This window comes from Haliotis rubra, unplaced genomic scaffold (genome assembly GCF_003918875.1).
Source record: "Haliotis rubra isolate DU_JTF1 unplaced genomic scaffold, ASM391887v1 Scf72, whole genome shotgun sequence".
NCBI classification, from domain to species: Eukaryota; Metazoa; Mollusca; class Gastropoda; order Lepetellida; family Haliotidae; genus Haliotis; species Haliotis rubra.
In genome coordinates, this window is record NW_025767435.1 from 1674184 (window position 1) to 1689081 (window position 14898).

Here is a 14898-nt window from a genome sequence, read left to right on the forward strand (position 1 = left end):
AGTGAATGAGTGACTCACTGACTGGGTGACCCAGTGAGTGAGTGAATGACAGAGTGACTGGGTTATTGAGCTATGGTACACAGAATCTACTCTATAATCTTGTTGTGGACAGGCAAACCAGTGGTTGGTAGGACAAGCAGTGACTTATACCACGCAGTGACTTATACCACGCAGTGACTTATACCACGCAGTGACTTATACCACGCAGTGACTTATACCACGCAGTGACTTATACCACGCAGTGACTTATACCACGCAGTGACTTATACCACGCAGTGACTTATACCATGCAGTGACTTATACCACGCAGTGACTTATACCATGCAGTGACTTATACCACGCAGTGACTTATACCACGCAGTGACTTATACCACGCAGTGACTTATACCACGCAGTGACTTATACCATGCAGTGACTTATACCATGCAGTGACTTATACCACGCAGTGACTTATACCACGCAGTGACTTATACCACGCAGTGACTTATACCACGCAGTGACTTATACCGCGCAGTGACTTATACCACGCAGTGACTTATACCATGCAGTGACTTATACCGTGCAGTGACTTATACCGCGCAGTGACTTATACCACGCAGTGACCTATACCACGCAGTGACTTATACCACGCAATCACTTATACCACACAGTGATTTATACCACGCAGTGACTTATACCACGCAGTAACTTATACCACGCGGTGACTTATACGCGCAGTGATTTATACTACTCAGTGATTTATACCATCGTGTTTCAAACTGAGACAGCTTGATTCGTATTGGGTTGCGCTTGCATTGGGTATAAGTAAGTGAGTGAGAGTATGCGTGAGTGAGTGAGTGGGCGAGCGAGGCAAACATCTCTTTATTCCACTTTGAAGAGTATTTCAGTTACATCACCCAAGAGATGCTTCTCCTAGATCCTTACCACCACACCAAACTAACATGGGGTATTTCTGGAAATCAAAAAATAGGATCAATTCACTCCTGGGTGTACAACAACACCGACAACTCCAGCACCATTTACAGCTGGAACACCCGGCTGTAACATCACAGTAATTGGCTTTCAACCTACCAATGGCTCCTGGCAGTAAGAGGACAGTATGATCCCCATATCCAAATTGTTCACAGTGAAAGTCCACTCCATTTGCCTTGACTTGTAGCGAGACTCTACGGACTGAATAGAACCTGCAAACAAAGTTTAAACACAGTTTCATTAATTTAAGACATATTGATCGCTCTACCCCCAAGTATAGTGTAATAACGCACAGTGTGCCCTGAACTGTTATAGTTCAATCAGAGGCCGCTATATTAACGTTATTGTAGTGTCTCCACCAGTGACGGTAACCGACTGAAGCAACTGCAAACCACCAAGAAACGTGGTGCAACGCAGTTGGTCGTACTGTAGGAGACTGTTCTGAGCAGTGACAACTGACATGCATCGTGACGTCGGTTACCAAGGGTACGTTTGATAACGAGGGGCAGACTAGAATGGCGTAGTGACGTCAATACAGTGTGACGTAATGCAAAACTAAATGCTACTCAATTTATAATTTGTGTGTCGGCGCCTTTGATCTTTTAGCGAAGCATCATAAAACACACACGATAAACTGATATGATCATGGTACTGTGTGAAGTAATGATTCCACAAATGTCTTTTTATGTGCCAAACCGGTACAAGCTGTCAATAACAATTTTCACCTAGTTTTTTGGTCTAGCCTTGTGAATTAATACATCTGACAAAATCCTTCACTCAGATGATTACCTGACTAAAGAAGCATGAATTATCATGACAATACACCTGAATCACTTCATGCAGCAGCTGCCACAGGCATGGTGATGGTATGTGATAACAGCTTGTAATTTATACATAAATGACGATGGGTCGTTTTTGATCGTAGTATATGTGTTATTTTAAGTAATGTCTAAACCTCAGTACAATCGCTGACAGCTGACAGCTGAGGGGAGATGTAAATCCAGCTAGGGTTCATGCAGCTAGAAAATGTACTGTACGGTGACCTACCGTCAATTATCGGTTACCTATAGACCGGTTTTATATCGTATTGTTCTAATTTTAATGTTATGTGCCAGCTAGTTTTAAATTTTAACTGTGATATTCTAGTTGTTTTACTGTCTATTGCTGACAGATTTTATAATGAAACTATATTTCTTACCAAATTATAACTTGTTTTAGTCACGATATGGCTGATATACTGCCGATGTGACTAAAACCTTAACTCACTCACTCACTGTCACATACTTGGACATGGTATGTGAACAGAGCATATCATTTATATATAAATAACAATGGGGCTGTTGTTGGCACGGGCACTACAGCTACGTACGCCAGATACGTTCCTCTGCCAAACACAGAATACAGAAACACACTCTAGGACGAATCTACTTGATCGAACTATCACACTATTGTGTGAGATACTTTTGATTGCGTTATATAAGAAACGAACATGCACAGCGAAGAATATTTCACAGTGAACAGTATCACTCGTAACATGTGTGATACCTCGTAAGTGGTGTACATACCTGTACATACCTGTACATACCTGTCTATACCTGTACATACCTGTACATACCTGCACATAGCGTCCATGTTGACAACGACCTATTTGGGATAAATAACACAAGCCAGGCGATGCAGTGTACATTAGCTACTTCCCAGAAATGAGTGACATGTGTTTAGTTTCATTCCAGCAAATATCACAGCGGGTGGACACTCGGAATTGGCGTCACACATTGTACCCATGTGGAGAATCGAACCGGGTCTTCGGCGTGACGAGCGAACGCTTTAACCTCTAGGCTACCCCACCCCCACTGCAAATGTCGGAGTGACGGGCTTCATGGCATATATCTGTTATTAAGCCAGGAATGATTAGAATGCTAACCACGGGTCTGTTTCTTGTTCTATGCAGTGTATGATCAACTATAGGCCTCACTACGGACTACACAATATGGCAAAATGTAAAAGATTCACTCTCTCGTTACAGTTTTCAGCATGATTAGAAAATGTACTGACCTCAAGTTCCAGCAGACTGAAATATAAACACAATACGTGATCTGGCATTCAACTCTGACAACTTCACCGACCACACTTCCATTTCTAACACTGCATGTTCTTGTCGGCGAAGAAACCCAACCTATCCTTCAGAAGATTGTACACAGCACCTTTAACGACGGGAACCATGTTGTGTTGATGATGGTGAAAGCCACTTTGTAACATAGAACATAATTAAACATGCATGTCATACCGAACATTGTGGTGGAACTGTTCCTTGAATGCAGTCTTTGAGCTTCGTGGTAACAGACGTCGTACCCATTGCTGAGCTGAAAGTGATAAACAGCCAGTGAAAATACCCATCTTCCGAATACAAATCACGCGGACCATATTTTATAAGGGATGCAACACTGGTTATTAGAATGTTCAACTGGACCTTCGAGGCAGCTTTATAAATATGTTACCAGCCTAGTAAATAGTTACTGGAGTTATATGGTGTATAGTTGTATAGTGTGCGAGCGGTTATTTCGATCAATGGACCAGAAATGAAAAAAATAACAAAACATGAATTACCCTCTACCGTAATTTACATTACAATGGTATCCAATTAATTCATTAATAGATGTGACAATGTACTCTACCCGGTGTAACTAACAGCAGAGAGGAAGCATTGTTTTCACATTATATATCTTTCTGCCATATTGTTAACAGCCTGTTCAGTAATTTTAATCAACTGCCAGGGAAACGTAAGTACACTTCCATAATTGATGGTTGCTAACGATGTGTTTGATATGAGTATCATTATTTGAACTGCTTTCAGTCTCATAAAGTCTTGATAGTGATTTGTTTGTCAAATACATTTTCAAGTATTTATTTCCAATCCTCGGCAGTGTAAAGTACAGGAAGTTATTGTAGTGTGGTACGTTTCATATGTTTCTCCAGGATGACACGACATTCATCTGTGATTAATACAGTCAGTGACAATACGTTCCCAGTAACAAGGCAATGGCAGCGTAATCGGCAAACAAGAACGCATGGTGCCAAGATGAAACACTTATAGCAATCAGAAAAACAATAGATGATTATACAAACTTCAAGGAATTCTAACATTTTATCAGGAAAACCAAGCGTGTTTAAATTCAATTAAAGAATGATAGATTATTAAACATTTCAACATCAGTGGATTTTTGGCTATCGTTTGTAAACTGCATTATACATATTTGACCTGAACAGAAGGGTTATCTGTATCCATGGCATGTATCTACATATCACAGTGTGGGTTTTCACTTAATAATTGTTCAGTATTATTTATTTGGCCGTGTATTTGATATTTTTTTACTTCATATTTGTTGCTCGCCTTTTTGCATGAATCTACACCTCATCTCATTATTATTGAAAAGTTATAAAATACCCCTAAATATACATGAAGCATTTGATTCACGTATCTGTGCGTACTTCATACCACGGCTTGCAAAATTCTGCGTATTCGCGCTGGAGTATGCTGTAGACTGGAAAGGCCAGAAATGAACTCGCCAGACCTTTTTGGTGTCCATCGAAGACGATCTTATCTCTATCAAAATTTGCCTCGTACCGGCCGCCCACGCGTGACGTCACGTCAACAAGACTACCACATTCGGCTGACCCATCTAAGAAATCAATTCTAGACTGCTAGTTTGACTACACGGGCCATTCCTGGCGTGTGTGACCTGGCTGATGTACACACACTGTCTTTTCTGACCTGACTGGTGTACACACACGGTCTTGTCTGACCTGACTGATGTACACACACGGTCTTGTCTGACCTGACTGATCTACACACAAGGTCTTGTCTGACCTGACTGATGTACACACGATCTTGTCTGACCTGATTGGTGTACACATACGGTCTTGTCTGACCTGGATGATGTACACACACGAACTTGTCTGACCTGACTGATGTACACACACGGTCTTGTCTGACCTGACTGATGTACACACACACGATCTTGTCTGACCTGACTGGTGTACACACACGGTCTTGTCTGACCTGACTGATGTACACACACACGGTCTTGTCTGACCTGGCTGATGTACACACACCGTCTTGTCTGACCAGGCTGATGTACACACATACGATGATCGGAAATACAGATTTATTATCCGGACATAACAAAGATGCAGGCTAAACACTGGAACAAATGGCAGACATCACTAACAGTTAATTAGCGCCGAATGGACGCCAACACTTAATGTTTAAATAGTATTGATAGGTGATGAACAGTGGACAGCTTGAAGCCGGAATTAAGTTAAAGGGAATAGAGGGGAGGCAAGCGAGTAAGTGAGTATGGGTTTACGCCGTTATAACAATATTCCAGCAATATCACGGCGGGGACACCAGAAATGGGAATCAAACCCGGGTCTTAGGCCAAAGCTTTAACCACTAGAGATGGGTGGGAGGTAGCGGGTTGTAGCACTAATAGATAGACACAATAGAGATTGTCAAATTGAAGCCAGAACAAACAAATAGAAGCCAGCACAAAATAATTAGTACCGACATTGATGAAGCAATGACTGCAGACAATGATCAAAGGTCCTATGTTTTTATAGGCGCTAAAGCAGGTTAGTCCCCTGGTCGTGGTTCATGGCTGGCTGTTGCCAATGGCTTCTTGCAGTTTTCTTTGTCGCCAGTTGTCGGACAGGACTTTGGTGGCTTCGTTTGTTGATAGAGGACATGCGTTCTTTGAGTCTGGTGTTAAGGGATCTGAGGTGGCCTCCGATGTTTTGGTGGCCATAGTTGCAGGGGATCTGGTTGAGTACATCCTCTGGGGTTGGGGCTAGCGCTGCTGGGGCCTCTGCCATTGGCTCGCAGATAGATCTTGGTGGTCTTGCCGCTCCTCTGTCAACAAACTAGACTTGAAATCCGCCATCTCTTGTTTATCACTTCTAAATTCCATTCAAAGACCTGATTAAAATGCGACAAAAATGAAGAAAATATAACAGTTTCCGATATTTTAAATACAACAGTTTTAGATATTTTATTGGCCAGTAAGCAAAGACAGAAAGTAATTATGTAATGAAAGCTTGTCAAGTCGGTACATCCTCATTCCAGGAGAAAGCCTTCCACTATCTTGTTGAATTCGTCAGCTTTGTTCATATGAATGTGGTGATTCCCCTCCGGAAAATTGTGCAACCTGAACAGGAAAAGAGTCTGTCACATCTCATGTCATTACAGTCACTGTTGCTAGCTTTCAGTCAACAAGATTCCAGCAATACAACCCTAAAATAATCAAGCCAGGATCAGACAATCCTGTGATTGTAAACATGAGCAACGGTCCACATTATGTTGATCATCAAGTGGTTGGTGAGGGTCAACACCCAGTCTCCATCGGGTACAAATCACCCAGAAGATGTTCCATTACTGCATGTCATCGTGTCTTGATCGTTAATCACAATATCAATCACAGACTTAGTTATTTGAAAACCAATGTTATGGCGAGAATACTTCTGAGAAAACGTTGACAACAGGCAATGTCAAAGTCATACAAGTCCGCAAAGGACTGCCTGACTGAGTTTAGTTTTACGCCGCTTTTAGCAATATACCAGCAACATCCCGGCGGGGACACCAGAAATGGGCTTCACACAGTCCGCAAAGAAATCAATTTCGCCCAGTTTAGAATAGACTAACCTGGATCCAGAACAACACTTTGCCAAACATTAATCCAGTAGAAACCATCAAAGCTTAGTCATCCATCAAATTACTATTCAAATTAATCTGCATTAGAAACATCAACCTCCGTTGAATACAAGGGTCAATAAAATGTATGAATGTTTGTTCAGTTATTAATTCCTGGAGTTAATAATATCTTCAACAATTTGAAACCTGGTTACATATATATCCTGTGATCAAATGACACAGAGATGACAAACCTTGAGTTCTGTATATGTTTGTTGAGATACACAGGATGTTCTGCCACCACCATGGGGTCCTTCATGCCGTGGAGAATGAACGTCGGACACGTGATGTTCTTCAGTTCCGCCTTGCAGATGTCACCTGGCAGAGTGTGTGATAAATTGGGCTGCCGTGTGAATGAGGTTTTACTCCTTTTCAAGCAATATTCAGTATGATGAACTAAAACCTACCTACTTGGCTGCCCCAGTAGCCCTTTATCTGGCAGTAGCCCTGACTGGTGGCCCAGTCATCTAAACCATTGTAATTCAATATGCAGAACTGTGAGCCAGAAACTTAGGATCAGAGGTTCAAATCCATGATTAACCCTGATTACGTCTTATTGTTTCATAGAACCATACCATATGTTTTCACTCGGGGTGAAACGGTATGTTCTTATCACGGTATTGTACGTACTGGTTACAAGGCCTTCTGTTTGGTCCGGTTCGGTATATGATCATAATGCAGAAAAATGACAAGAGCCAAACCCTACATTGCTTAATAACATGCAACAAGAAATAACCATAATCTTTGTTATTTTGAATGAACAAAACTGTCATTTAAAAGGTTAATAAGAAGGCGGTGCGAAAACCGAAAATATCGAATTTTTGGATTGCATTACGGTATACCGAACCGAAGGCAAAATTTCCGTGGTTATACCGTTTCACCCCTAGTTTGAACAAAGTTGTAAACATCTAAGATGTGCAAACGGATCTGTTTTGCTGTTCCTCCCACATCTGACTGCAGTACCCTGACATATGAACTGTTAAAACCGGGATTTAACCGAACTCACTCCACTCACTCTGACTATCAGTGAACATACCTTTGCTGTGTCTGATGCAGCTTCTGTTTGCCTTGCCCCAATTGCTCCAGTGAACCTGGAGGTACGTATCCCCATACAGTTGGAGAAACGGGTCCCTTCTCTTGGCACTCCAGTTATAAATATCCTCTATACCTAAAGGCAGTGCATAGAATTAGTAGCGCATGCAACAACTGTCACATCACGCAATGCCTGTTGGTGGGTGTGTCGGATGGGTGTGTCGGATGGGTTGGCAGGATGGGGTGTGTGTGGACGAAGAGGGGTGTGTGGACAAAGAGGGGTGTGTGGTAGAGATGGCGTGTAAGGGTGTGGAAGATTGGGATTTGGGTGCCATGTGCTGCGGGGTGGAGTGGTAGGGATTGGTATGTAGGGTGGAAGTTAGGGGCCGGGGTACCACGTGCTTGGGTGGAGTGGTATGAGGGCTGGAGTGAACAGGATGGTTGAATCAGCGATCCAGGTTAGTAATATCGTTATCGACGTCGATGGGTCGAGTGGTGACTTAAGAGTATGTGTCAGTCGACGTCGAAATGAACGTTTTGCCCTGAATTGTGCAGCCCAGGGTGACCGATATGGTGGTGAGAGTGTCATTGTGCGGGGAGCCATATTCTACACGCAGAAATCTAACTTTGTGCCCTCCAGGGCAATTTAACTGCTATTCGGTACAGAGACGAAATCTTAAAGATTGAAATGGTTCCGATCATTGGCCGCCAGGGGTTGTTCCAGCAAAATAATGCCAGGCCTCACTATTAAGACTCTTCAGAATGAGACCATTACAGTGCTTCCATGGCCTTCAAAACCACCCAACCTCAACCCCATCGAGCATTTGTGGGATGATATTGGCCAACGCCCACGTTATACATGTTAACAAACATTTTGATTTTTATACTGTGAAATGTGTGTGGAACCGATCCAGAATTACACGTGATATCTCACTCGTGCAAATACACCTATGCACCTATTTGCGTACAGTGTTGGAGTGGAAAGAATGTGAACCGTGTAAATACAGCAAGATAATCTTAGGAAATGTGGACAGCCAGGGGAACAAATTAGTATTGTTTCAATTAGGAGGTTTTCTAGCAATGACATCCCTGCGAAGAACGGTACTTGAGTTGCTAGGATACAGCTCTATACCTCGGTGTTTCTCGATGATCTCTTCGGTAAGGTAGGCGTTGGCTCCCCATACAACCAGCTTCCGCACATGTTCTGGGTATTGTGCCGCGAGGATCAAACCGATTGTTCCACCATCGCTGAAGCCAAGCACAGAAAACCTCTTTTGTCCGAGAGTCTGGAAGGTAAGAACAAAACTTCCCTCATATTACTATAGTGATATGGAAGAAAGTGGGTTGTCTGCGGCTTCTTATGACTATAAAATTAGGATAATATCATGAAAAAAGAAATTTGGAGAAATAAATTATATTAAAATGGTTGTATGGGCGAATACCGTAACAGGCAGGTTGCGTAACTGCCCGACCATACGAACCCCATCTTCGTGCCCGGCGTTCTCATGTTAGGTCGATTCTGGCACAAGTAAACCATAATGACCGTATACGCTGGGCACAGTTGCACCTGCAGATGGCTATGGTGGCTGATTAGGGCCATCTCGTCTCGCGTTATCGCTTTCTCGTCTCGTGCTATCGCTTTCTCGTCTCGTGTTATCGCTTTCTCGTCTCGTGATATCGCTTTCTCGCTTTCTCGCCTCCGAATTTTAAGGTGAGAGCGATGGCCCTAATCAGCCACCATAGAACGCTACATTTCCTGTAAAATACCCGTATTGACGTCATGAACTGATCACCTGACCTCAATCCCATCGACCAGCTCTTGGGAAAAAGTCTTCTAGACTTGAGACGTCACCCCAAGAATGTTCAAGCGCTGGCCGCCATGCTAGTACACCAGCGGCGTAAGGTGCCTAATACTGCGTTCACGGACGGGAGGAAAGGATGCCTGGAGCCACCAGTGGAACTGGGGTATCAATCACTGCATAGGAGTTGAAAATCGGTCGTCCAATGATAGGACTCTAGTTACTAGCAAACTGTACATGGTTTCTACAGATGGTTCTGTAACCAGTGATTCTGCTTGTAATAATGTAATTCATAAATATTCCTGTAGAAACAGCCGGGAACATCAGAAATGGGCTTAATGTTGGAGAATCGATTCAAGGTCTTTTTGTGATGAGCAAACACTTTCACCACTTGGCTACCCCACTGCATCTTGCTTGAGGTATATCACATTAGGACATTTTCATGATTTTATCAACTTTCAGCATGACATTCTTCAACATAATTACAAAATTCGCACAAGAATCAGGACATTATGAATGATAATCAATTATTGACCAAATAAATAAACTGATCTGAAATTCCGACTGTACATTCATGACAGCAACTGCATCTTCCGCATCACGATGGCGGAAATTGACTGGCCAGTCACGCTCAGGGGAATACTTCGTCCATAACCCCGAGGATCAAAGCCAAAGATCGTGAACTTTTCTGGATTCATCTTCTCAGCTGGCCGTTAAAGTCCGTCATGGAACCGCCTGTAATCAGATTGGTGAATAACTGAGTGAGTGAGTGAGTGAGTGAGGTGAGTGAGTGGTGAAGAGAGTGGCAAACAGCCCTTTATTCCGCTTTGATCAGTATTTCAGTTACATAACCCTTGTCTTAGATGCTTACCACGACACCAAACTAACACGGGACATTTCTGGAAATCAAACCAAGGATCAATTCACTCCTGGGTGTACAACAACACCGATAACTCCAGCACCATTTACAGCTGGAACACCCGGCTGTAGTACAACATCACAGTAACTGACCTCTAACCTACCAATGGCTCCCGGCAGTAAGAGGACAGTATGATCCCCATATCCAAATTGTTCACAGTGAAAGTCCACTCCATTTGCCTTGACTTGTAGCGAGACTCTACGGACTGAATAGAACCTGCAAACAAAGTTTAAACACAGTTTCATTAATTTAAGAAATACTGTTCGCTCTATCCCCACGTATAGTGTAATAAAGCACAGTTTGCCCTGAACTGTTATAGTTAAAGCACGAGGCCGCTATATTAACATTATTGTAGTGTCTCCACCAGTGACGGTAACCGACTGAAGCTACTGCAAACCACCAAGAAACAGGATGCTACATAGTTGGTTGTGCTGTAGGAGACTGTACTGGGCAATGACAACTGACATTCATCGTGACGTCGGTTACAAAGGGTACGTTTGGGTACGTTTGATTACGAGGAGGCAGACTAGAATGGCGTAGTGACGTCAATACAGTGTGACGTAATGCCTGATAAAGTACTGTCGCCGCTACTGTGTGAAGTAATTCCACAAATATCTTGTTATGTGTCAAACCAGTACAAGCTGTCGAAACAATTTTCACTTTGTTTTTCGTATATCTATGTGAATTAATGATAAACATCTGACAAAATCTTTCACTCAAATGATTACCTGATTAATGCAACATGAATTATCAAGACAATTCACCTGAATCACTTCATGCAGAAGCTGTCAAATAAATAGACATAACGATGGGGTTGCTTTTAATCGTGGTATATTTGTTATTTTAAATGATGGCAAACCTCAGTACAATCTCCAGCAACTAAGGGGAGATGTAAGTCCACCTAGGGTTCATGCAGGTAGACAAAGTACTGTGAGTATGGTGATCTGATCTACCTTCAGTTGTTGGTGATCTATAGCTCGGTTTTAATTGTGTTCTAATTTTAATGTTATGTGCTACAGTCTGTTTGAGTCAGAAACGGACCGATGAATTGCAAATTTTATCATTGTACAAAATTGCCACATAAATATAAATAGTACACATGTTTATCATTTACTAATACCCAACAGCTTTATATATTTGAAAATTTTCCCGGAATCCACCAAAAGGTTCTTTAAGAAACTATCATTAGAATTTTGACACAGTTCACTATTTGTTACGAGGGAGGAGTGCAGAGAAAGGGACATCCAGGTGTGCGAGAAAGGATGGAGACGGCACAGCACAGGCTAATGAATCAATAACTTGGTGGGCACTTGTGCACGTGCTTCGCTAACACCTGGCTGTCCCTTTCTCTCCACAATTTCTGAAACACTCGCTTTCACACATAAAATATGATACTTGTTTTGGTACAGTCTGTGATCTAAAGTGAATTACTTTCGCTTTTGCACTGTTAACAGTGCAGTCATTCTGTTTGAAACACGCCGAAGAAGGGTGTCAGAAGATCGTTAAGTCGGATACAGCACTGTACATTTCTATACAAGGATAAAAGAGATTTCAGCATACTGTCATTTATGCCTTTGTTTTGAGTTTCTCCACAACACGTTTCGATCTATGCAATCATAGGCTTTTCTAAAATCAATAAAAGCGACATATGTAGATTTCTTCATCCCTTTGCGTGTTTCTATAATGGAGGTGACACTTTCTATACATTGCGTGGATGAACCCGTTCTGAGAGTCACTAACTAGCTGGTTATTTTCTGCAAAAAGAGGTGAGTCTGTTATTTAGTATACCACAGTACAGTTTGTAACAAGAACAATGATTTAGGTATGGGTGTTATGACGCTCTTCGCCCACACTGATGGAACTATGCCATAGAGAAAACATTGATTAAAAAGTCTATGTAGGAACATCAAAGTGTTGTCATTCTTCAGTCCTTCTGTTGGGATCTCGTCTAGGCCAGGTGATTTACCTCCCTGTGCAGATAGCAATACTTTCCTCACCTCATCAATAGATATAGGTTGGTTCAATTCACTATCCGGATCACTCCCAGGACAGGGAGATCGATCAGGGTTCACACTAACATTACAATATAAAAGATTAAAATACGCTGATTTCCAAGTGTCTAAAAAACAGTCTCATTATCTGCTGCAGATAGACCCAGTCTTCAAAACGCACCTCCATAGGAATCTGTTTCTTTCTCTCGTGCCCCACTCCAACCTTACCAATTGTTTTTCCAAAATTCACCCGAATTATTTTCACATAGTTTATCTAGGTTTTGAATTGTTTTAATCTGAAAGTCTATCTTGGCTTTTTTCGCCCGTCTGTCGAAGTATTTACGCTTCTGGATACACACGTTTAAAAAGTCTCCTCTGTACACCTTTGCATTTACACCACTGCTTCTCTGCTTTACACATTTCATTCCACAACCCAGATGTTAGTCCACCATTCCTTTCGACTTCTTCGTCTCTTGTTACTACGGACTCCACCAAATAATACAGTCCTAGTGGGAAGAGTTCTATGCATCTCACTCCGGACACATTCTAAAAATCAGTAAAAGCATTGTCGATATTATCCTGTGTTGACTGGAAAGATTCAAGAGAAGCAATAATGTCAGCAACATATTCAGAGATATCAGCTGACCGCCTCCGTGGTGTAGTGGTTAGTGCATCCGCCCGGAGAGCGGAAGTTCGTGGGTTCGATCCCCGGCCGCGTCATACCAAAAGACGTTAAAATATGGTACTTGTTGGTCCCTGTCTGGCGCTCGGCATTAATGGGTACAACAAGGACTGGTCGGGTCGGAGTCAGTATAATGTGTCTGAGTGGGGTATTCATGCTTCACTGCGACATGGTATCTCAGTGGGCTAGCACTGTAAAACCAGCTTCAGTCTGGGCTAGTACAAGCAGCCGCACATACACATACATTACACGCATGCACGTCGTCATATGAGCGAAATATTCTCAAGCACGACGATAAACCCAATTTCACCTCACCTCACCTCACCTCAGAGATATCAGACGAAGTCATGAAAGTATTTGGAAGATTGGACACGTCACATAAAATTTTCTTTTCAGCTTCCGGTTCCATCTGTCTCGTAGACGGAGATTCATCGTACATAATGTTAAGTTCCAAGTCAAAAGGAATGATCTAATTTAAGTACAGATTGTACTGACACAGTCACTTCAATTGGCGATTTCAGTGTGTCGAATTGCCTTAAAATCACCGAGTTCGTTTAAGTCTTTGTATGCACAGAGACAGTAATCCACAACCGACGTTCCTCTGGGAGACACGTACGTAAAATCGTTATCACGCATTCACAGAGTTATCTAAGATTTCTCTGTCAGGTAGTTGATCAACACCTTCAATATAATCCAACAAGCCACAACACCTGCTGTTAAGATCACCACATATAAACGTTTTGCCAGGTTGGTGATAGGGTCGCCACTTGCGCTAAAAAGACAGTCATAAACTTCGAGACGCGACATATTCAGCGCAAAAGAAATGCATGAACTATCTTTGAGATGATCCCTTGTGCTTGGAGGCAGCACATGCATTTCATGACAGGTGAGTGGACCTAATTGCCATCTATAGTCTGATCTATTTTTTCAGCAGCTTTTCTGGAAATCCAATTACGCATTTCACTGAACGCCCAGTTAGGCCGATGTGGGATATTTCGACATATGCTATTTGCAATTGTGTAAATGTTAGGGATACAGAGTAACAGTCTAAACATGTTTTTCTCTCTCTATTTCCGACAGTACTTTAGTACCCAACTCACAGGACAGAGTAGCATTTATTTAGTTCCAGTAAGCTCAGATAGTAAACTTTACAGACATCTTTGGTAATCTATGTGCTTTGAGCATGTCCCTCAGTGACGTGGAACTAGCGTTATATGAATAACATTATTATTATAAAATGATGCAAAGAGACATTCTGGCTGGTAATCTACACACTGCATATGACTGAGTGACGTGGTTCATGGCATATTTCTGTTATTAAACCAGGAATCGGTACAAGATTCTGTATCGGAACGTTGCACTCACGAAATAAAGATATTGTTCTCCATAAACTTTGTTCAATATTGTGCGTCACAACCTCTAAAATGCCACTCAAAGAAGTTAAACCAGGAATGATTAGAATGCTAACCACGGGTCTGTTTCTTGTTCTATGCAGGGTATGATCAACTATAGGCCTCACTACGGACTACACAATATGGCAACATGTAAAATTATTCACCTCTCGTTACAGTTTTCAGCATGATTAGAAAATGTACTGACCTCAAGTTCCAGCAGACTGAAATATAAACACAATACGTGATCTGGCATTCAACTCTGACAACTTCACCGACCACACTTTCCATTTCTAACACTGCATGTTCTTGTCGGCGAAGACACCCAACCTATCCTTCAGAAGATTGTACACAGCACCTTTAACG

The 14898-nt window shown here is 42.2% G+C and overlaps 1 protein-coding gene across 6 annotated transcripts in view; it reads right to left on the reverse strand.

Moving 5' to 3' along the window:
* Window positions 1-14898, reverse strand: part of LOC124259402 (valacyclovir hydrolase-like) — a 122108-nt gene that overhangs the window by 74410 nt on the left and 32800 nt on the right. For 3 of the 6 annotated variants that reach the window (XM_046693538.1, XM_046693536.1, XM_046693537.1), the window contains 5 exons: window positions 10572-10684; window positions 10120-10284; window positions 8883-9036; window positions 3260-3335; window positions 1072-1184 (listed from right to left, as the gene is read on the reverse strand). In XM_046693538.1, coding sequence (XP_046549494.1) covers window positions 1072-1184; window positions 3260-3335; window positions 8883-9036; window positions 10120-10125 — 349 coding nt within the window. In that variant the 5' untranslated portion in view covers window positions 10126-10284; window positions 10572-10684. The remainder of the gene's footprint in view (window positions 1-1071; window positions 1185-3259; window positions 3336-8882; window positions 9037-10119; window positions 10285-10571; window positions 10685-14898) is intronic. The other 3 variants (XM_046693533.1, XM_046693534.1, XM_046693535.1) reach the window with 2 other exon arrangements.